The 22,593-nt window shown below is 31.2% G+C and overlaps 1 protein-coding gene across 1 annotated transcript in view; it reads left to right on the top strand.

Annotated features, from left to right (window-relative positions):
• Positions 1 to 22,593, top strand: part of LOC127729945 (mucin-4-like) — a 40,780-nt gene that overhangs the window by 4,955 nt on the left and 13,232 nt on the right. Inside the window, exons 2-7 of the mRNA XM_052237929.1 lie at positions 13,459 to 13,755; positions 16,187 to 16,324; positions 19,304 to 19,463; positions 20,027 to 20,278; positions 20,708 to 20,841; positions 21,613 to 21,773. Of these exons, the coding sequence (XP_052093889.1) occupies positions 13,459 to 13,755; positions 16,187 to 16,324; positions 19,304 to 19,463; positions 20,027 to 20,278; positions 20,708 to 20,841; positions 21,613 to 21,773 (1,142 nt within the window). The remainder of the gene's footprint in view (positions 1 to 13,458; positions 13,756 to 16,186; positions 16,325 to 19,303; positions 19,464 to 20,026; positions 20,279 to 20,707; positions 20,842 to 21,612; positions 21,774 to 22,593) is intronic.

The raw sequence follows: 22,593 nt of genomic DNA, 5'->3' as shown, positions 1-22,593 counted from the left end.
TTTTACATTGAATTAAAAGATTGGATCTACGTGTTCTGTTAAATGTTTACAAAGCATCAAAATATTCATCGTAGTTAGATAAGGTGTATAAATGAATAATGTTCCATGTAAAAAAAAACAACATTCAAAACCTTTCGTCTGTAAATGAACTCTTTTACCTTCAAAAATTTAGTCATAGCATATGTACTTTACGCAATTTAAAAAGGGTCATTAACTCTAGGCTTCACGCTGTATTTATATTGTACAAATAGATGAAAACATCGTTATGTTTATTTTTTTTATTTTGCAAGAATAACAGAACACCAACACAGACAAAACTACGAAATTTCTATCGACGTCATTCAGTGTTAAATATCTCTGTGCCAACACCGAAGATGTTTAGAAAGAATCTAAGTAATTGTATTTTCTTATTACCGTTTATTGACGTCAAACTGCAGGTTCTGCTCCTGAACATCGTTAATAGGAAAATAATGTTACTGCGGATACGCCCAGACTTAATAGTTACTTATCCGTGGAGACGATACAAATGTTAAATTGATTTAATATGGTCGACATCCGTAACATTCATATTCCGAAAAATATTATGCAAAAAAAAAAAAAACAAAAAAAAAAACGGATTTTCAAAACAGTAATAAACAAACTCATAGAGTTTTATTAAGTATTCAAAGCATGATCATGATGATGTTAGACTATTTAAAAAAAAATAATGTGGTTTAGTTTTCAAAAGACAAGTTTTTAAGAAAAATAATAACATGACTACATTCACGTATATAGAAACTATTCACAATCAATCAATAAAAAAAAGGAATTTAATCAATACACATAAATAAGTGTATATAATATTCTAACATTATACATCACATGCAATTTAACTAACATAGTGATTTTTAATGATTGAAATTAAAGTGATTAAGAACAAATTTATAGGGGAGGGGAAAACTAGTAATTATGCTCAATGGTGCCACAATACATGTAATGCTAAGTTTAATACGACCCATGCAGTTGCTAAGAAACAAGTCCGATACTGACGAGTTCAAGTTCATTAAAAAATCTTCAATCTTTTAATGTTAATTTGAAAAATAAGTAAAAGTGCATTTCAATTTTAAAGAAAGTCTTTAAGAATTTGAAATGGTATACGATGGAAGCGAATTTTACTGATTGATTGTTGGTTGCTTAACGTCCAGTGGTAAATAGTTCATGCATGCTCTGGACAATTAGCATAAATTGTTCAAATTCAGTCTTCAATTACCACCAGAAAATGAATAATTTAAATGACCTTATTCATACTCATAACAAACACAAGATTGCTCTTCTGGGCCAAGCCTTGTGGTCATAAACTTTTACTCGGTACTACATGTAGGAATACACAATTTGTGCTCGAAACACCAAATCTATAGTATTTAAATTGGTTTAATTCCGAGTCTGAGAACGATACTAGCTCTTTTAGTTTTTTTAACAGCAAGAATTCTCTCAGAAATCACGAAGACTTTTATTATAATAAAATTGTATTGAAAAAATTGCTTGAACTGCCGAATCAGGGTCTCCTTTCAGGATAGCATCTAGTTATCACTGTATATACAGGTGAATAAAAAAAAGACGTTTCAATAGTTTTAAATTTGTCATTTCGGGGCCTTTTATAGCTAACTATGCGGTATGGGATTTGCTCCTTGTTGAAGGTCGTACTGTGACCTGTAGTTGTTTACTTCTGTCTCTGGTGGAGTGTTGTCTCATTTGCAATCATACCACATCTTCTTATTTTTATATTTGTGCACTTTAACATGGATTATTATCATACTTTTTGTTTTTCGAGCAAGCGGCCACCTTTCTCGAGATATTTTTGTAACTGTTCACCTGAAATTGACCATCAGATACTGTACACATATTTTGTAATTTACCCTGAAGCCGGATTTGTACATGACAACCGCACTTCTTGACATAGGTGTAACTTCTTAATGCGACAGGAAGTCGGCAAAGGGTGTCATATCTTCGAATCAGTCAGACGGAAAAACTTATCATGCATGTTATACAAATGAATTTGTGTTCAAATTATGGGTGGAGTGTTAAACTTAATAAACATTATAAGATTTACATCGTTTTACAATCATTTTTTTGTTATCTTAAAGAGGCAAATTTTAAAAGAGCGTGATTTAAAACAAAATGGATTTAAAAAAAATATTTTTTTTTTTTCAAATTTCTTGATTTTTTTTTAAAAGGGAGGTGAACAAAATATTGTTTGTTGCCATTGAAAATAAGAAAAAAAACAACTTCAACATTGATTTTTAAATAAATAATCTTGTTCCTGTAAGCAAGTTGTTACATATTTTTTTTAAAGTCCAAACTAAACTATGACCCTCCACACACACTCAAATTAAAGATGAATGGTCGGTGCATACTTAAAAAATTCGTTTATTAAAAAACGAAAGATCATTCCCTGATCCCAAAAAACTTCAAGAAGACTACACATATTTGATTGGAATACAAATTTTGCAGACAAAATAAAGTAAAAACTTTCACCTATTGCCTGGATTTTATATACGTTTTGTAATAATAAGGGTAGTAAAACAACTGATGGACATTTGTCCCAGGTTTGGCGCCAACAAACTAGTTTAACCCCGCCACATTCTGTATGTGCCTGTCCCAATTCAGGAACCTCATGAACCTGTAATTCAGTGGATCTCGTTTGTTGCTGTGTTACATATTTGTTTTTCGTTCATTATTTTGTGCATAAATTTTCTCGTTTGAATTGTTTTACATTTGTCATTTCGGGGCCTTTTATAGCTGACTATGCCATATGGGCTTTGTTCATTGTTGAAGGCCGTATGGTGACCTATAGTTGTTAATTTCTGTGTCATTTGGTCTCTTGTGGAGAGTTGTCTCATTGACAATCATACCACATCTTTTTTTTATATTTGCTTAAAAATGCATGCCGTTTTAAAAACTCGATTCATTCAGTTATTACGTAATGCAATGTGATATTTGCAATAGAAGATCAATATATTGATTGACTTTTTGCTAAAAGTACATTTGCAAATATTTCATGCATATCCAGGAGACCAAATTAACAATAAAATCCAATTAGTAGGTTCTGCAAAGTGTGTTGACTGGGATGAACTTACAGAAGGGCGGGAATTTGATTGTCACTGGAAAAAGACGATATTATGGATAAGGATACACATTTTGTCTCGTAAAATGCCATTCTCTCTAAACGAAAGATAAAGGAGAAGAAGAGGCAGATGAAAAAAAAAACAAGGAATTTTATGACGATGCAACTTTTGTTTGTCCGTATCTTTTTTTTTTTTGGGGGGGGGTCAGTTTTATGTATAAATACAAAGCCACAATGAGCTAATAAAGTAGGAATACGTGTATATCATACTTTCAACTATTCACAGAAGAAATAAACGCGTTCCAAATTTATAACTTACGTCAACAATTAGGACTCTTTGAAAATTAACAAAGAAGCCTGAACTTGGTACAAGATAGTCTTGATAATTTCTAAATGGTTATAATTAGTACACCTGTGAGTAAATATTATATATATTTGAACACATTACAAAGATCTGTTAAAATATCATAATATATAATTTGAAAGAATGAAAAGGATGAACATTCTAAAATTGCGCTTATTTTTTACCCGGCTTTGACCTCCTTGTCGTCAGAGGTTGAGGATTATCAAATTGACGTCGGAATTGCTTAAAGAAAGAACCCAAGTTGTACATATACCAAGACCAAAGAACGAGACTTTAAGGAACATCGCAGAAACCATATCAATTTAAAAAATTAAAAAACCTTTAAATGCTACGACGAAATAATCAACATTCTATGCTTCGTGGCATGCAAGGTTAGTTTTTCAAAGCATCATATAGACTTTTCTTCTTTCGTGATATATATGTGGGTTGGCCTTTGCTTGCTGTGCTTATCAACAGACTGCAGTGGTCCATGTAATAATCAAATCAGTTCGATTATAATTTTCAATAAGAAGTTGCCGGTCTTTAAAAAAATAAATTCACGAAAATAAACATGTCTCAAAACTTTTGTTAAACATATACTATAAGTCGATTATATTTGTCTGATTGCACCCTGTTATTATATACCAAAGATTAATGCAAACAATATTCGTTTTGAAATTCTCCAATGTTGTTTTCTCATTATTAATTTATCAGATATTAAGTTGTTTCAACTGATAATGTTGGGCGTTGTCATGTTTGGTACACCTGCTAAGCCGTGCATTAAATACAAATCGATTTCGGGATGAATCCGGCAAGCATTCTGGTATTGATTAAAATGATTACGGATTAGGTACATCCAATGCCCGTGTCACTGTAATATTTTAGAGATTTATTAAAAAATTTCACTCGAGTCTTGTAATTTCCGCAGCTTAAAGGATTGTTCAGAATGCTTGTATAATTTGATAATTAATCAAAACAGACAATAAATGTTTGAAGAAGTACAATGTACATGCTCTTGATCTGCCCCAAGGTCAACACAATACGTCTGTACTAATTATAAGACATTTCGCGGGATATCCAGGAAAATGAAAGCTTTAATAACACAAAATATATATTTGAATTTAAAAAGAAATTTTGTTATTATTAACCATGATCAGTGATGATTTTACGTATGATTACGAACATATAAAAATTCGACAGTTTCTTTGATCCAAAACAAGATAAATATAGATTGTTTATTCTGTAATAATCAGAATAAATTCCGACGTAAACGAAGACACCTGTTCCGCCGTGCAGTGTTCTTACCTTTTATTTTTTTGATATTGATATTATGCAACAGTACGCAAAACAGAATAGATCATATTTATAGATTAGGAATACAAAGCCTGTTCTAAAGTTCACAAGTGGCATTTAAAAAAAAAATCTGTTAAAAACCACTGCATTTTGACTTGCATTTCAACACTTTACTGACTTTATTACATCAACTCAGTACTCATGCATCAAAAGAAAGGAGCAGCGATATCCTATGTAACCACCGTTATACAGAACACAACGGAATTTGTAAAAGAGAGGGACACTCAAACTCATAAGTCGAACATAAATTGACAACGCCATGGCAAAAAGGAAAAGTCAAAGGACAAATAACAGTATACAAAACACTTAAATAAAAAAATCTACCATTTGAGGTTGTTCAAGAAATAACACGTTAAGCTTTATGATTTTCTTTACGGATTGTCTGGTCAGTATTTTTGTTATGTTGTCCTCCAAACAAAACTCACAAACAAAAATCACAAAAAAAAGAACACTGAGTTGGGTAGACAGATCCTGCTACGCTAGTGTATAGCACCCCTCGAAACATAAACACTTAGCATAGTCTCCACAAGATTATTTTCCTTATAAAAAAATTGTTTGTTATCAAGTAAAATAATGTGTAACAAATAAGTTATAGGTTAAAGGGTAAACGGTAGCATTAAGCCGTTTGTTGTTTTGGCTTAATGAATTTATACATATAGTCAATACATCAATAAAAATTAAAAAAAAAAAAAAATTAGCTTTTTGCACTCTTGACTCTTTTTTTCATAAAATGGTAATTTGTATATTATTTAAATTGTTGTACCCTGACACATAAAGGTGTACATATTTAATTTTCTCTGTCTTATGCCCCGCAAAACTGTTTATATTGGGTTGTTGTTGATACATGTAAAACATAATTTTGCATGCTTAAATTCTAATCCGTTACCTGCAGTCATAAAATGCAGAGAAATTATCATATCTCTTAAATCATGCAAAACTAGATCGAATTTGATAAACTCTAATTAGTTTCTGTCTGTCATTCCGATTATTTTATCAGAAAATAGATCGCGCAATGACTTCCTGTCGCACACGTTTCGTTTAAATTAATGCGACTAATTTGCTGCAAGCAAATGTAATGATTTCTTTGACATGTTAAAGTGACGGGTCAAATGCTACTGTTCTAATATCTATTTGTGTATTGGGCGTTACTTCATCCATAACTTAGAGCAAGTTTATTAATTACCGTTACCGTGTTAGGCGGTTAGTGAACTATACAATTGTATCAGTAATATTTTCTATTTTGGCAGAATAGTAATTTACTTGTAAAGTAATAATTGGGTTTAAATGTTGATAAATGAAAGATTTTTATATGAATTATATTTTTAGGTTAATGATCTAAAAAAGCAACGTTCATTGCAGATTGATGCGAATTATTACAGTGATTTTGATAGTTTTTGCCGATTAATAGGTTTAGGGTTGAATCATGGAAGTATTATTTATATTAACATTTTATTTCCATGGTAGAATCAACTCTCATGTTTTCCTTGCAGAATGGTATACTAATCTAATGATGAAGCAGACATCAAAAAAGAAAAAAGACTAAACTCTTTTTAATCGTACCTACTCAAATGCGACAAAATATAATATTCAAAACTACTTTATTACATCGTTGTTTCGTATTTTTTTTAATAGATATACGGCATTTTATAAAATTGAAATAAAAAAACCCACTTTTTTAATAGGGTATTTACTAGCAGTAGAAATTGAAGCTGCTAGGAGAAGTCTGAAGGAGAATATGTTTATGTTCTTTTATTATTATTGATAAAGATTGAGGCCCATTAATACCCTTGTAAGGTCATTTTCAGGGACTTTAAACATTTCTAAAATTCGATATTTAACAGCTTCGTGTGAGTTCTTTAGGGTTCTTACAATACGACTGATTTCTAATGAAATGGTTCAATTTTTTACGCATAATGACAACGTAAGATAGCCCGAATCCATGAATCGGATAGGTTTTAACAATTTCTGAATAGTTCTCCGGCAATGTAAAATATGAACATGGTTGACCAGCAGAAAAGTTGTACACTGTACTTGAAGTACAAAAAATGTAAGCTATGTTTTGTCTTTCAGATACAAATTAATTATGGCTAAATACGTCCTGTGATGAAAATATTTACAAATATTTAGATAATTAAGACTCATTAATATTCAAATTCCAGTAAAATCCATTAAGTGTGCTAGTGTGACAAAACAGGAAATTGGCCCTACATTATGACTGAAAAAAAACCCAAACAAAACAATCACATGCGAATTCCGTATTTTTTTTAATAAAAGGAGATGTGGGAAATACGTCAACACTACAGCAACCCAACGAAACAAATAACAAAAAGATATCTTGTGTTCCGTGATTATTAGGCAACAAACTGATAATTTAATTTGTAAAATATTTCCGAGATCCTAAAACTCCAAAAATCAAATTCAATGGTTGTTCCTTTAGTATTAGTTTGATTAATTATGATTTAGTGTATCTGCATGTAGATAAGACAATAAAATTTTAATTTCTTGTCGTTTTTGACATCTTAACTATGAGAAAGAATTTGTTATTTGATATCTCTATTTTTTATTTACCTAGCGGACATTTTATCTATTGGATTGTTATACATCTATTTATCAAGTATTTATATATTTATTTATATAATTAGAAAAGCCAAATAAAACTTAGAATACGATGAAGACTAGAATTTTCAGTATTTATATTACACATATTTGGATTGCATATATGTATGGATTTTGTATCGAAGTCGAGGCTAAATTACTCCACCCATGTTTACATGCGGCGAAGTGCCGTTCGATGTGACGGGATGTATAGGTTAGGTATTTACATAAGCTTGATATGTAAACAGAAATATTTGGATTAACTGATAATGAGAAATATTACACCAATCAATAAGGTTAACAGTGGCGTAGCTAAGCCATTTTTAAGTGTACGCCCGAACCTCGGCGAGGGGTTTGAGGGTCCCCAGCGGGTACAGGGCAAGGGACCTCTCAGCAGGGGTCCGACGGAAGCTAACGATTTATCGAGAGAGAGATACCATTTCTGTCATTAAAACTCATCAGTAGCAACATATTTTAGAGTCTAATTTCTTGATTTTTTCATGTATAATTTATTCATTGTGTTGATTTGGAATCTAATGGCCAATAGTTGTTACTATGAAATATGTTTAAAAGGAGATGTGGGGTAAAACAATCAATCGACCAAAGATCAAAACCTTTCGAAATATAAAAAAAAGCAAGTCTACATTTTCAATGGTGTCGTTCTTTTGATTATTATGATTTAATCTAGTTTTCTCCCAGTTTATGCGCAAATTTCGTTAATGGACAAAAGTACATGCAATAATAAATTTTCATAGATGGTCCGGTGTGATATGAACATACTCAAAGGGTTCCGTGGAATCCCGTGTCTCGCCTTGGATTGCTGCTGTCGATTAAACTGTAAAAAGTGAATCTATTTATCAGTCAAATACAGGATTTAAAAGAAATCAAACTTTTCTTTAAATGTTTTTTCTTGATCTTGGAAGATAAGCTTCTGTCCAAGTTTCATAACAATCTATGAAAGTTTACAAATGTAGCAGGTGAAAAAATATTTAATCCAAGACCGTCTGTTAATTACCCCAAAAAAATTGGTAAAATACTGAAAAATGAAAAAAAAAAAAAATTTTAGACTGAAATTTGCTGACTGTTATAAAAGTCTTGAAATCATTTAAAAATAAAGGAATATATCTCCCCCACCAAAGCTCTGATTCTTTGTCCGGAATTGGCTATACTTTAGGTACGTTTTATTTTGATCAGCTCTTCAAATGTTTTTATTAGGTTTTGGATTTTCAAATATTTCGACCTCGAGCATCACTGATGAGACATTAATTGTCGAAATGCGCATGTGGTGCAAAAAAAAATGGTAGAGTTGGTGTTACCATTTTTACATAAAATTCGATGAAGTTTTGACAAAGTAATTCATGCGTAAAAAACGGTATCTATACTTGTTAACTAATAAAAACAATGTTCTTTTCAGTAAAATGCGGAAAAAATTAAAGTAAATCTTTATAATTATGCTCTGTATACTCTTTTGATCATAAAAAAGTTTCTGCCTATATTCTGTAAAATTTCATGAAGGTTTGACAAATTTATTGATGTTTTAAAAAAAGGAGTAGGCCCGGTAAGACCCCTTTTTGGCCCCAGAATATAGCATTTCAAAAATTTGTTAAAAATGTAAACTTTTAGCTATTTATTTGAAAGAAGAATACTTTTGTTATATACATATGGGCTGTTTTTGGCATTACACTGATAGATTTTTCATATTAAAGCTTGAATTTAGGCGTCTTTAGTGACCAAATCAGTCCAAATCTCTTAGTACATAAATTAATTCAATCGACTGAAGAAAACACTTCAGTGTTTAGAAAATGTAAAAAATAATGCATCCGATGTACTTCAAATTTTAGGCCAAAATAAACCCTTACTGGACCTTCTCCTTTAACCACAGGCTGGACATAAATATTGACGACGCCAACGCCGATTACGGAATCTAGGATCGCTATGTCTCGCAGGCTCGACAAAACCGCATATCGTATCTCAGCATGAGGTTAACTTTAAACTATAGGAAAGGGAGGATAATTCACAGTAGATTCAGATATTCACAGAAAACGAACAAATAAATAATATGATTCCATTTGATTAAAAAGTAAATTTCGTCCGACTGTTATCTTCAATTACAAGTAAGTGTAGAAAGAACTACAAGGCTCATGTGTTTTTAGCCAGATCTTTTAATTTATTTAGATTAAAATATTTTTTCTCCAAAATTCATGTGTACGCCCGGGCGTTTTGACGTTAACGTAGCTACGCGCCTGGTTAAAATACCCAAAATGTGTTAAGAGGTCTATCTCGTAAACTGATGACCTCATCTATAAATTGCACTATCAAAAATTATTCAATTGAAACATGATAGAAAAATTAACAGCTTGAAGTATTCTAAATGAATTATTTATAGATGAACAAAGCGCTCGCATAATGAATGAAATTAAGAATGAACACGTTCCAAAGCTTTCCGTCTATCATATTTATCAAATTGTGTAAATGTTCTGTGTGTCATATACATGTATTATCCGTTCCTTTAAAAATTGAATTCAAATAAAATATTATTATAGTATACACATAAACACTTATGCATTTATACATGTAGTTCCTAAGTGAAATAAGATGTGCACTAAGTTTTGAATTCATTGTTTTGATTAAATATACATAATGATAATGATAATGATATTGATAATGATAATGATAATGATTATTTTATCAAAATACACAAAACAGTTAAAATAAAATAAAAGATCAATTCCCAGCCTATATAGACTTACGATACACTAAATTTACAATAAAACACATTAAAAATATATAATTTATAAATTATTTACAAACACGTCTTTTATAACGGCATAAAATACAGCTATTAATCGTTTATATTTTAAAGGGTCTTTTATTCAATACAAATTAAATAAAAAAAATCATGATAAGTAAATATGAATTTAAACGTACAATAACAGTGTAGGAGACCATAAAAGTTAGGAAGCTACCATTTGATTTTTATGGGGGGGCTAGGATGAAAAATTTTGTCCTGCCTTTTTATTTTTACCCTCTATTCGGTCCTGCCTTTTTATTTTTCACTCTATTCGGTCCTGACTATTTTTTTAGTTTATCCTGACTTTTTTTTTTTACATAAATTTATCATCCTGCCTTTTTTTTTGCAAAAAATCTCATCCTGCCTTTTTTTTATACTCAAAACTCCTGTCCTGCCTATTTTTTTCAAATTTCATCCTAGCCCCCAAAAAGGAATGAGTTGTAAAAGACCAAACAAGACGAACTTATGTGATAAAGATTTGGTTTAATTTGTCATCCTAAATAATGTTTTGCTAATTTTGGTTTACTTGTTAAGCTTTCAATTTTGCATTTAATTATGGTACCACAGAAAGTTAAAGAAATACATCTTTATATCCTGAAGGATTCAACAATTAGAGCTATATCCAAAAGAAAGACCAATTTGAGAATTAGGGCTATTTCAGTTAGATTAAACATTTAGACGAAGTATACATATGAACTGGTGTGGAATTTCTTGAATGTACCACTTTCTGACCAACATGACCAAAGCAGTGTTAAATATCATGTGTATTACACTAGGAGTAGACCATAAAATAGCAATAAATACAGGCGGTACATGACACGTGTTCCTTATATGTTTGATTTAAGGGATTACCTTATTTGGTTCACCTAAGGGTAAACAAACACTGTGATATAAATTGATAGACTGTTTCCGTGAAGAATTGAAATGAATTGTCCATGTGGATGTGGTCAAGGTCTTTAAATGCTTTGCTACGTTTTGTTAAAGAATATCCGGCTTATAATAAAGATAACGGTATTTACTTTTTGTATTTTAACATGTTTAAATTTCAAATTGAAAAAAGTATGTCTTTATTAGTGATAACCTTGTTTACCTTTTCATGATTCACATGCATTTGGAGTAATAAAAAAAACGGGGAACAACAGAAATATGTCATACTGTATACTCGTTTTTTGGTATTTATAGGATATTATAGTTTGCTGTTTAAATAATAATGGTGTTTTTCATTCATATCGATCATATTCACACGTATCTATATGCACCTTCCTACCTCCGTTCTTATAACTAGATATGGAACCAATACAATGCAGAATTAAAAATCACTTGTTTAGAGAACGATTTAAAGCCTTTCCATCCACATTTTGATATAATAAATATAAAGGTTTAAACATTTTAAACGAACTTTTATACAGATATGCTAGAACCTGTTTTTTAATTCCCTACCGACGAAGTCGAAGGTGACCATAGGTTTGCACTCTATCTGTCTGTCCATCCGTCAGTGCGGCAAATCAGTTTTCCACACTTTTTTTCTTCGTGCTTGAAGATATTGATTTGATATTTGGTATATTGTTTTATCATGACAAGTTACAGATCAAGTTCGAATTTTGTTCCGGTCTGATGATTTTGTGCTGAGTTATGGTCCTTGGACTTATAAAATCCACTCAAATAAACAGTTTTCCACACTTTTTTTCGTCATGCTTGAAGATATTGATTTGATAATTGGTATATTGTTTTATAATGACAAGTTACAGATCAAGTTCAGATTTTGGTCCGGTCTGATGATTTTATGCAGAGTTATGGTCCTTGGACTTTGAAAATTCACTCAAATAATCAGTTTTCCACACTTTTTTCGTCATGCTTGAAGATATTGATTTGATAATTGGTATATTGTTTTATAATGACAAGTTACAGATCAAGTTCAGATTTTGGTCCGGTCTGATGATTTTATGCAGAGTTATGGTCCTTGGACTTTAAAAATTCACTCAAATAATCAGTTTTCCACACTTTTTTCGTCATGCTTGAAGATATTGACTTGATATTTGTTATATTGTTTACACCATGAAAAGTTATAGATCAAATTAGCATTTTGTTCCAGTACAATGAATTTTTAACCGGTAGGGGACTATGTAATAGCAATACTCTCAGAATGCTTGTTTAATTACAAAAAGAAGTATTTTTCGTTAAAAATGGTGCCAGAAAATAACATCTTGCACAGATTCCCAAAATATATAACTTGTTTTTTTTTTCTTCAAATAAATGCATAATTAAAAAGTTATCATACCAAACAGGTTATTTTGAATATTTGAGGGGACAACACTCTTAGAAAGTCACCAGAGTACTTGGACCCAAATGTATTGGCGTTGCGTGAGGTCGTAACTTACAATCTGACCAAAAAAATATTTCGATAACTTATAGATAACAAAAAAAGTTCAAAATTTATCGTATGCTCTTGACCTTTGACTTGGAACTCAATTGTCTGCTACTTGTCCACGAATCTCATTCCAAAAGACTCTTATGACTTTAGGTTTATGATTTACACCGACATACCATGTACATGTATGTAAAAAAAAAAAGGAAATGACTGTTAATATAGGTAACTGGATCACATATTGATCAGATAATCCTGAGAAAGTAACGAACATTTTGCAATATAAAAACTTTAAACGGTATCTTTTAAAGTATCTGAGGTGAAGCGATAACATGACAAAAACAACAACTGTATACACGGAGATAACTCCCATATGCAAAAGTGTTCGGTTAAAAATACTTGAGTTTCAAAACCGCAATAACTGTTCAAAATCTTACATCAAATATTTACATGTTGGGAAACAAAGCGACATTTCAGAAAAGTGGTGGAAGAAAAATAAAAAATAAAACCAGAACAATATCAGAACGGAAACGTGGAAAGGCCTAATAAATTCGCATCCAATACCTAGACTCATAACTAAAATAAGATAAGGCTGATATAATAAAAGTCAGTTTGTATGTAAATACACTTATGAAAAATTTAATTCTTTCAATAGGTATTAGCTTAGTCCGAGATTGTTCTTAATTATGACTGCCCTTTTTTGTCGACTTGGTGAGGCTGTGGAATGTAAAGGTATTTAAAAGCAAATACCAGATCTAGTGCTGATTAGAACAGAATTATGTCGCACAGGAAGAATGGTCAAATATGCAAACTTTCAAGACTATGTTTTGAATTAACCCCCCACCTCCCATGATCTTTCCTTGTGTATTTTAAAAACAAGCTTAGAACATCTCATTTTGTATTTTCAGGTGAACAATAACGGGATACTTACTTTTAAAAACAAGTTGGAAACATACAAACCACAACCTTTTCCGTCCAAAGAAAACCGATCTATCATTGCTCCATTTTGGGCGGATGTAGACACTGAACACATTGGCGGAACCGTCTGGTTCAGAGAAACGTTTGAACAAGCTTTTCTTGACAAAGCAACAGAAGAATTAAGAAGCTACTTCCGAGAACAACGTTCATTTACAGCTAAGTGGATGTTCATCGTGACGTGGGAAAATGTAGGATATTACGGTGCTTCACGCCAGGGCAGAGATAGAGTAAGTCAGTTTTCATAAGATATTCGTGAATGGTAAATAATTTGTTATTCCTTCATCATAAGCAAAATAACCAAAAAGTTAAATTATAGTATTTCACGAAACACCAAATTATTAATTGTAAACCTCTGTATATGTATATAGTTCTTTCACTTTTTTGTGGTAAAGTTAACTTTAATTAAAACAATCTATCTGGTTTAAATGATGCCAATTAAAAAGATTATATTTATAAAATATTTTGCGAGTATGAAGTCGAGAGAGTATACAACAGAATTCTACATGTATTCTAACATGTAAATTGATACGATTTTTCGGTTCTTAATTTTATTGAATTGCATAAACGGGATACAAATACCCGTAAAAATGCGATGGCTGAGTTTTCCTAAACTCTGTAAGATTTATTCACACTTTCAGACGTAGGGCAAGTTAGTGCTTAGCATATTTTATGGACAATTGTTTATTGTGAAAACCACATGTTGACCACTAGATATCTTTTGGTGTTGTGTCGTTGGGCTGCTCTCTCATAATGCTCATTGACTTATATGACCCATATCTCGTTTTATTTATATATATGAAGCAAAAGACAATTGTTGTTGTTTTTTGGATTATTATTAATTTTCTATCAAGATGTAAACATTGCACATCTAAAATGCCTTGGAGGTATAGTTAGTTTTGAAAACTGTGATTGAAAAAAAAAATCAGCTTAAATATTTGGAGATTCAAAGTTTTACGTCATGTTTTACAACCGTACGTTGCTTTTAAAAAAACAATTCATTGGAATGTAGAATGTTTATGGTATTAGTGGTTAGTTAGACACGCGATATCAGAAAACAAATTATATTTGAAAGTATAAACACACCGGGTTTAGAGATTATTTATTAAAAAACAAACTATACATCATATTTTAGCTATAGGTGAATAAAACTTTAGAACTCGTTAATAATGCAAAAGTACATGACCATGATGACGGAGTCATGATAACATTTCTTTACAGTTTAAGTACTATGAAATATTTATTAATATTTTATGTACATTTTTAACAGAAATGTCATTTATTTTACCTGAAAAAATTAAACATAGTTCAAAAACTCAAATATTAGCTTCTTGTTAAGAATGTAAATTATGTCGCTGAGTTCAAAAGTTTAAAAACGTTTCTTTGAAATATTGTTTCATCATCCGAATATCAACTGAATAAAAAGCATATCATTATTTTAAAAGATAACGGATTGTCATGTTTTAAAATTTATCAAAATATGAAAAACGACCATGGTGAATGTACATTTCATTTAAAAAGTATAAGATGATTTCATGCAGTTCACCTACTTAATCATATATCAAATAAATTAATCCGTCATATTTTCAAAAAAAAAAAAATCTAAGTTGTGTTATTAAGTGACTGTTTCTGTTTTGGTTCTTAAAGATGTATAGATTCGAGGTTAGCTGTATTGACACTGTATTGTTCAGTAGTTCAACGTCGGGGTATTTTACATACCGATTAAACCGTCTTATGGCTGATATGAATCTCATACCAATCAATAATTGTATAGTTATATTATAGTCATTAACATGATTAAATAATTAAATAAATAACACTAACACACCGTAATAGTTTTATTTATTAGATGGTACATATTAAACTAATGTGATGACTGATGAACCTATCAGAAAAAGTGCTCGAAGATTTTCATTTGATAACAACATTTCTTCAAAGTTATTATAAATAACAATAAGCGGCTATATATGGTTGAATTTTGGAGAAGACCAGAAGTTTTGACTTTAGAAACACATAATAAATTAATATTGTTATACAAACACTGTCTCCCTCTCAATAGAATGTAATTAAAAAGTAATGCCAATTTTTAATTATCACAGTAACAAATCATGACATGTATTCTAATTGAAAAATGGTCGACTACACGTATGCATGCATTCTTTTTAAAAGTTCTAAATGTTTTCATTAATTCATTGATTGTTTAGATGTGCCCTTTTAAAGTCCAGTAACAAGTGTTTCATGCAATTGAAGGACGAGAACAAATTAGCTTTACAATTGATAGGCTTTGCAAGGTAGGTCGACAGGAATAAACAGCGTAAAATGTGGACTTTCACTTGAAAATGACGGTATGATGGATTGGGGTAGAAATTTTGTGCTTGCATCAGGCCATAACCGGACGGACCACTCGCAGAGTTGTTGCAAAGGTTCTTTAACGTTCAGAGAGCGTGGCACTCTCCATACACGAGGAATCCGCATTAACGTTTCCATTACATCGGGTGAGATTGAACTCTTATGTATCTTGCACAGTCCAATGGACACTCCATTTAGCACAAGGTGTTTTTGGTTTTATTTTGCCTGACGAGAGGAGTTCAAAATATGAGCCACTTGCTTTCATAACTAAAGCTTCGACGGAATTATTTTATTCATCTTTTTTATTTTTAGCGCAATACGTTTCAAGCTGTATTGGTAGCTGACGATATACACTCTTTCGTGATATTTAACTACAACAAAATACAGTGGACCACGGGTTCTAACAGTGGAGGTAATACTTTGACAGGATTAGGAGGACAGCCTGCTCAGGTAAGGTTTTACACTATGATCATACTTGAAAAAGACGCAAGAAGTTTCTGTTTTTAGTGTATGCCACGATCATTTTTAGGCCATCAAAATATATGTCTGTGTCCTCTCTCCAGCCATAAGTAGGGTCGGTCGGTTTGGATCCTCTTTAAAAGTGATAATATTAAGCGCTGCTTCTTGGAATATTTTTTTTAGAAAGGTAACACAACCTTTGGGGGTCAGCGATCAAACCTTGAATTGGCCGGGAGGCAGGAAACATACATATATTTAGTTTGTCTCATTTATCTTGTTTATGGTAAATGAGACAACTTTAATAAGTTAACATTTATTTCTTACAGATGAAAATTTAAAAATAAAAGTTTGCCTCCCTTTTGGCAGATATAATGCCATAGCTCCGTTTTTTTTTTAATTCAAATACAAATATTAGTGAAGAGTTATTTCAAAGGCTGAATATAATTTGGAAAACAAATGATTTTGTTCAGTAACTACCACATTTAACCATTTGGTCCTGTAAGAATGATAAAAGAAACCATCATTTATAATTCTGTTCAGCATTATAAAAAGAACAGATTTTTTACAGTTTTTTCTTATGTTGTGCTGTTACACCACTGTCTCGTGTTTGGGGAAGGATTTAGTGCTCACAAACATGTTTTATTCCGCCACATTGTTTATGTGCCTGTCCCAAGTCAAGCGCCTGTAGTTCAGTGGTTGTCGAAGGTTCATGTCCGAAATATTTGGTTTTTTTTTAAATATACAAATCCGTCATTTTTCTCGTTTGAATTGTTTCACATTTTTCATGTCGGCGGGGGGGGGGGGGGGGGGGGGGGGGGCTTTTATAGCCGACTATATGTAATGGGGTTTCCTCATTGTTGAAGGCCATACCATGGCCTATAATTACTTACATCCACTTCATTTGAACTTCGAATGGTAGATTTCTCATCGGCAATCGTACCACATTTCCTTATTTTTATATTCAATGTCCCTTGATTTTTCTTTGAACGATAAGTTTCGTTAGCAACTCGTATTAAAAATAAATACCGATGATTTATAATACATCATTGATTTTTAATATGAGGTAATGCAAAACTTTTAGGCTGAATAAATCCTATGTATTTTTAAGTAGACCACACAGAACGGATATAAGCACAGGGTCAAGTTTATAAAAGTTGTCCGCCCTTACTGCATCCTTGCAACAATATAGTGCATGCAACAATACAGCTGTTCTTTTGTCTAGCTATTTTTTTCATTATTTAATTTTTTATCGTGTATCGATTCTTATTTTATTAATCATGTTAATATATACAAGTATACAATGAAACTAAAAGAAATCAAACATTGAAAAATGTAATCACATAGCAAATTCCGAAACAAATATGCAAATTTTTTCGGTCTTTGACAGAAAAAAACAGGTTATAAATTTCATTCCTGAATTTTCATGAAAGGGAAAATAAAAAATAAATTTAAAGATATTTTAGAAAGTGTTAATGAATAGAGTGTATAAAACAGAAAGGGCGTTTCAAAATTAACACTCTTCCATCTCAATTGGCAATCAACAAAAGTTAACAACAATGCTCTTGTCACATAATAATATATCACTTAGGACATATTCATACATAATAATGAAATTTTTTTGCAGTCTTCTTGTTTATCAAACTCTTTCAAATACAACGTAAAATACAGGAACAATACAAGTATTTGTTCAAATGCTCTTTACTATGCAAATAAAACTTGTGCCAACGCCCTTACTAGTTTGTGCAAGTCATTACGTCATTATCACGGGACATCTTACCTCCTAGCCTGGTGAATTATAATTTATCTGTTCGGAACAAATTAGGCCCGAACAAAAGCTCCAAGGAGGGTAAATACAACACCCTTCTTATGTAACAATTCATTTCTATAGTTGAGAGTATCGAAAGGTAAAAGTAGTCATATGTTATTGTTTTGTGTAAAGGCGGGAAAAAGAATTATAAGCGGGAATTTCACAAAGTTACTATAGAATGTGTTCTGCTGTCTTTCTCAATTTGCTTTTAAAATATAGGTATTTGCTTACATGAAGGTTGATTATGTTTAAAAACAAACGATAGTATATATGGGCAGAATACAATTCTACAATTCGTTATGGAATCATTGTCAAAGGGTCACTCCATTTTTTATTGTATTGTGTGTTCAGTACACGTAGCTGTAATTCGTGCCAGAATTTGTTCTGTGCAAACCATTTTTTATTTGAATATACGGTTTCACTTTGGTAAAACTTTCTTTTGACATACATATAATGATATGTATAAATGTAATTGAACTTTGTCCTATTAACATGATTATTAACTTTAAGAACTCCTTTGACTTGTAATAAAATACTTGACTATGACAATTTTATATTTCGTCTTTCGTCGTTTCAATTTACCAAGATATTAGATGTTGCGCTTATCATGAATAAGATTAAATTTATTTCTAGATATCTAATTTTCACTGTTTAAAAAAAGCAAGTAACAATATTAAAACAATAAAGATGCTGTTAAAGCATATTTGCTTTCATTTTAAAATGGACAAACTCATAAATAGGACGCAAAAGTTTACAAATTTCCGACAATGCTGAATGTTTACGTCACTTCTATTTAAGGAAAACCATGTTTATAAAAATTTACATATTTAATAATGAATACACCATATTGAGTCATACGGTAAGGGACTTGATATCAGTATTACAATTATTATGTCTACAGAACATTGTAATAATCTATACACGTATTATGTACACAATATAACATCCAAAAAGACATCCTTGCATGTAGAAACAAAGAAAAAATACCTACATCCCCTATAAAAAAACCTATAAGCAACTAGTAGATTCGATGTTTCTGAAAAATTACATTTGTTTTTGAAATAAATTTTAGGGGCATAAAGCTTACAGCATCATAATTCTAAAGTAACACTACTTTTTTCAGATCTTTAGATACTCCTCTAAATTTTTCTTTTACATTGTAGGCTGGATTCAATGCTGGGGATCAGAAAAACTATTACTCAATAGAAGGTGCCCAGACCGACGCTGTTATTAACCTTACTTTAACAAGTAATGTTGGTATACAAGGGAAGTGGGTATTCCAAGTTGACGACGACATAGACGATAAAAAATGTAATAATGTTGGTAAGTGCATTCTATATAACTGCCAAAGTCAGCAAATAAAATATTCCTTTTATAGATGCATTTGACCTTTCTTTTGTTTATTTCTTTGAATGAATTGATGTGACTTAAATAACAATCAACAATCGATTCATACAATTTTGTGAATGTATTAAACACACATGTAAACTAATTTTAAACTGAAACGGTCATTTTGATCTGAACAGCTCTTGAAAGTCTGAGCAATGAAATATCAAGTCGTGTTCAATTTTCGGACAATTCCAATGCAATAAATGCCATACTGTTCAGACTATTAGTATTTGCCTGCAGTCGATTAATATGTTAAGTCTATGTTCAGATTGTTCAGTAGTTGTAATTTACCAGTACAAAACAGCTACGTACAGTATTGAGAAAGCTTCTAAAAAGTACTGGATTATCTGCCAGCCAAAATATTTTATTCGAGGACGTTCTTACAACGAAATATGTCGTTCTAAATAAATTATAACTAGGATGAATTAATTTATGTGATTAATTCCAACCTATCAAATCAATGAAAATTTAATGTGCATGATTTTTTGTTGTTGCAGAAGACATCGTATTATCACCGTCGTATGGAAACATGCTTGGTGGAAACAAAGTTAACATTACTGGACCATGTGCTTATCAAGAGTATAAACCTATGGCCTATATTGTGGAAACAAACACTAATATCACGTGCACACATGTCTCTGATGATACTGTTGCATGCGTTTTCCCGCCAATGTTTAGAACTGGCGAGATAACGATTCTATATAACCCTTACGAAGAGGGTTGGAACTATTCTGCTTTGTACATGATAAGTAAGTAATTGTGCATCGTAGATAGGATGGTCCATACTAGTAACTACTGTCTGTACTAAACTTGTTATGGTTACTGGTACTTACAGAAGAATTTTTGGAATAGCAACAAACATACAAATCAGTGAGAGAGGACAAACACCTTACATAACCTAAATGGGAAAACGTATCATAAAACATGATTGAATTGTAAAAATAGGAATATCTTTGATTTTAGCTTTTTATCTATCCAAGTTTACTTTTTTTGATAAAAAGATTTTTAACAGTAAAAAAAAATAAATCCTTAACAAATGTATAGAGATTTTGTAATCATAATTATATATGTTGTATGGATACATTTTATTCAATATTGTCTTTTTTACTATTCGTCATGGTCTTAAGACCCATTATGATTGTCTTTTTGTCAGCATAGCATTTGTTATTTCTTTACAGCTAACGTAATGAAAAAGAAAAATGATTTAATACGACGAAGTCCAGATGATTGGATTATTGGTGATAGTGTCAATTTATCTTGGAATTTTAGTTTAATTCCGTCCCAGTCTGTACAGTTAGATGTTTTATATTATGTAAGCATCATTATAAGTTTTGAGGGGGGGGGGGGTTAAGATTAAAAAAAACGAGTACATTTGTTAATGAATTTTTCAAACATGCCTTTTGATCAGAAGCATAAAAAACGTAATAAATAATTGTCAAGTCATGCTGAATCCTACTATGGATATTCAAGTTTGTGCATTGTGACAAATATAGTACATTTGGTATATTCCGCTTGCGGTCAGTATAATCCTTTTCGAGTGAATTTTACTCGTTCTTATTGAAAATACCGATTTTGTTTAACCTTAAATCAAATGTCTGTATTGTCAAAACAATATGTATTGTTCATTCTCTTACTTCAGTGCATTGTAGTTTCAACAAATTTGATTTTGACTGAAAAACTAATACTGTGGAGATTTTAACAAACCAAAAACTAATCGATCATTTGTGTATTTAAAGAAAGATGTTATTTTGGGGCAATGTGTAATGAAACACGCACTACTATTTCTAACGATGGTGTGATCTACATAGTTTGATCCCTAACTCAATAGTTATGGGATTATATTTTTGGTTTTCAATGCTCTTCAACTTCATAATTAATTTTACCTTCAAAATGTTTCTATTCGAACGTCGCCGAGGAGTCTTATGCAGAGCAAACGCGAGTTTGGCTTACTAAAATCAAAAGACTGGTTGGTTTGATAAGTTTTTATAACAGACATCAATACAAATACAGTTTTTATGCATATATTATTTTATATAAAACTAATGATATATATTAATTTTCATTTTAATTAATTCTATTACAGTCGAATGAATATAAGCCAAGTTTGAATACAGTTCAATCTAATGTGATTTATGCAAACGATGCCAGAAATGGTGAACACAAATTTGTTTTATCCGAGAGTTTGAATGATCATTCTCTTGCTATTATACGTCTTTCATGGAATGAAAGCTCATACGGACAATTGTAAGTATACTTTTTGTTTCAATTTTTTTTTATTAACGTATGGTAATTGATGCGCCACGTTATCTATCTACATCCTTTAAGAAATTCAACATTCCATATCTATAGATTATCGATGTTTTTTTTTCAAACGAGAGTGTTTCTCAGTTACAATCTCATTGAAGGGCGACAGCCCCGAGATGAGATGTGGCAGAGGAACATCCCCGAATTTGAAAGACCATTGCTATTCTTTTAATCGATGTTTTATCTTTGACGTCGTTGATGTTTTCATTGACAACGGCACTTGCACCTTAAGTTTCTAGCGATAATTATTTGTCTCAAGTGAGCAGCATGATATGAAAAATTATCACAAAAAACAAACTTCAAAGGAACATACACAGAATAGTTATAAAAAACCATATCGACTCTCCCATCAATAGACAGTCTAAAATCGAACCAAAAGCAGACTTTGAAAGTGAAAATTTGAATTGATACCATCTATGTTATATAAATTAATGGTATATGCTGAAAAATGTTTATGTTCAGTATCGAAATCTTCGGAAGCTTAAGATTTAGGATAACATACTGTCTGAGAAACAATAATGCTAGAAGAATAAAATTCTATTGAATAAATACAACATGTATGATCAACCTCTGTTAAGAAAACTTTCTGCATTTCTAATGGGATACAAGTATGCTTTTCCCAGTTAATTTAGAAATGTGCTGTATCGTTTTCATGATACGAAGCGCTTCAGTGAAGTAAAAAAAAGTAAATAAAAAAACACATCAAGAGAACAAGGTATTTTTTGTCGAACATTTACTTTTTTGAACCAGGTTTAATACC

This window comes from Mytilus californianus, unplaced genomic scaffold (assembly GCF_021869535.1).
Source record: "Mytilus californianus isolate M0D057914Y unplaced genomic scaffold, xbMytCali1.0.p SCAF_2, whole genome shotgun sequence".
NCBI classification, from domain to species: Eukaryota; Metazoa; Mollusca; class Bivalvia; order Mytilida; family Mytilidae; genus Mytilus; species Mytilus californianus.
Note: the sequence above shows the minus strand (reverse complement) of the source record. Positions and strands in the feature narration are given on the sequence as shown.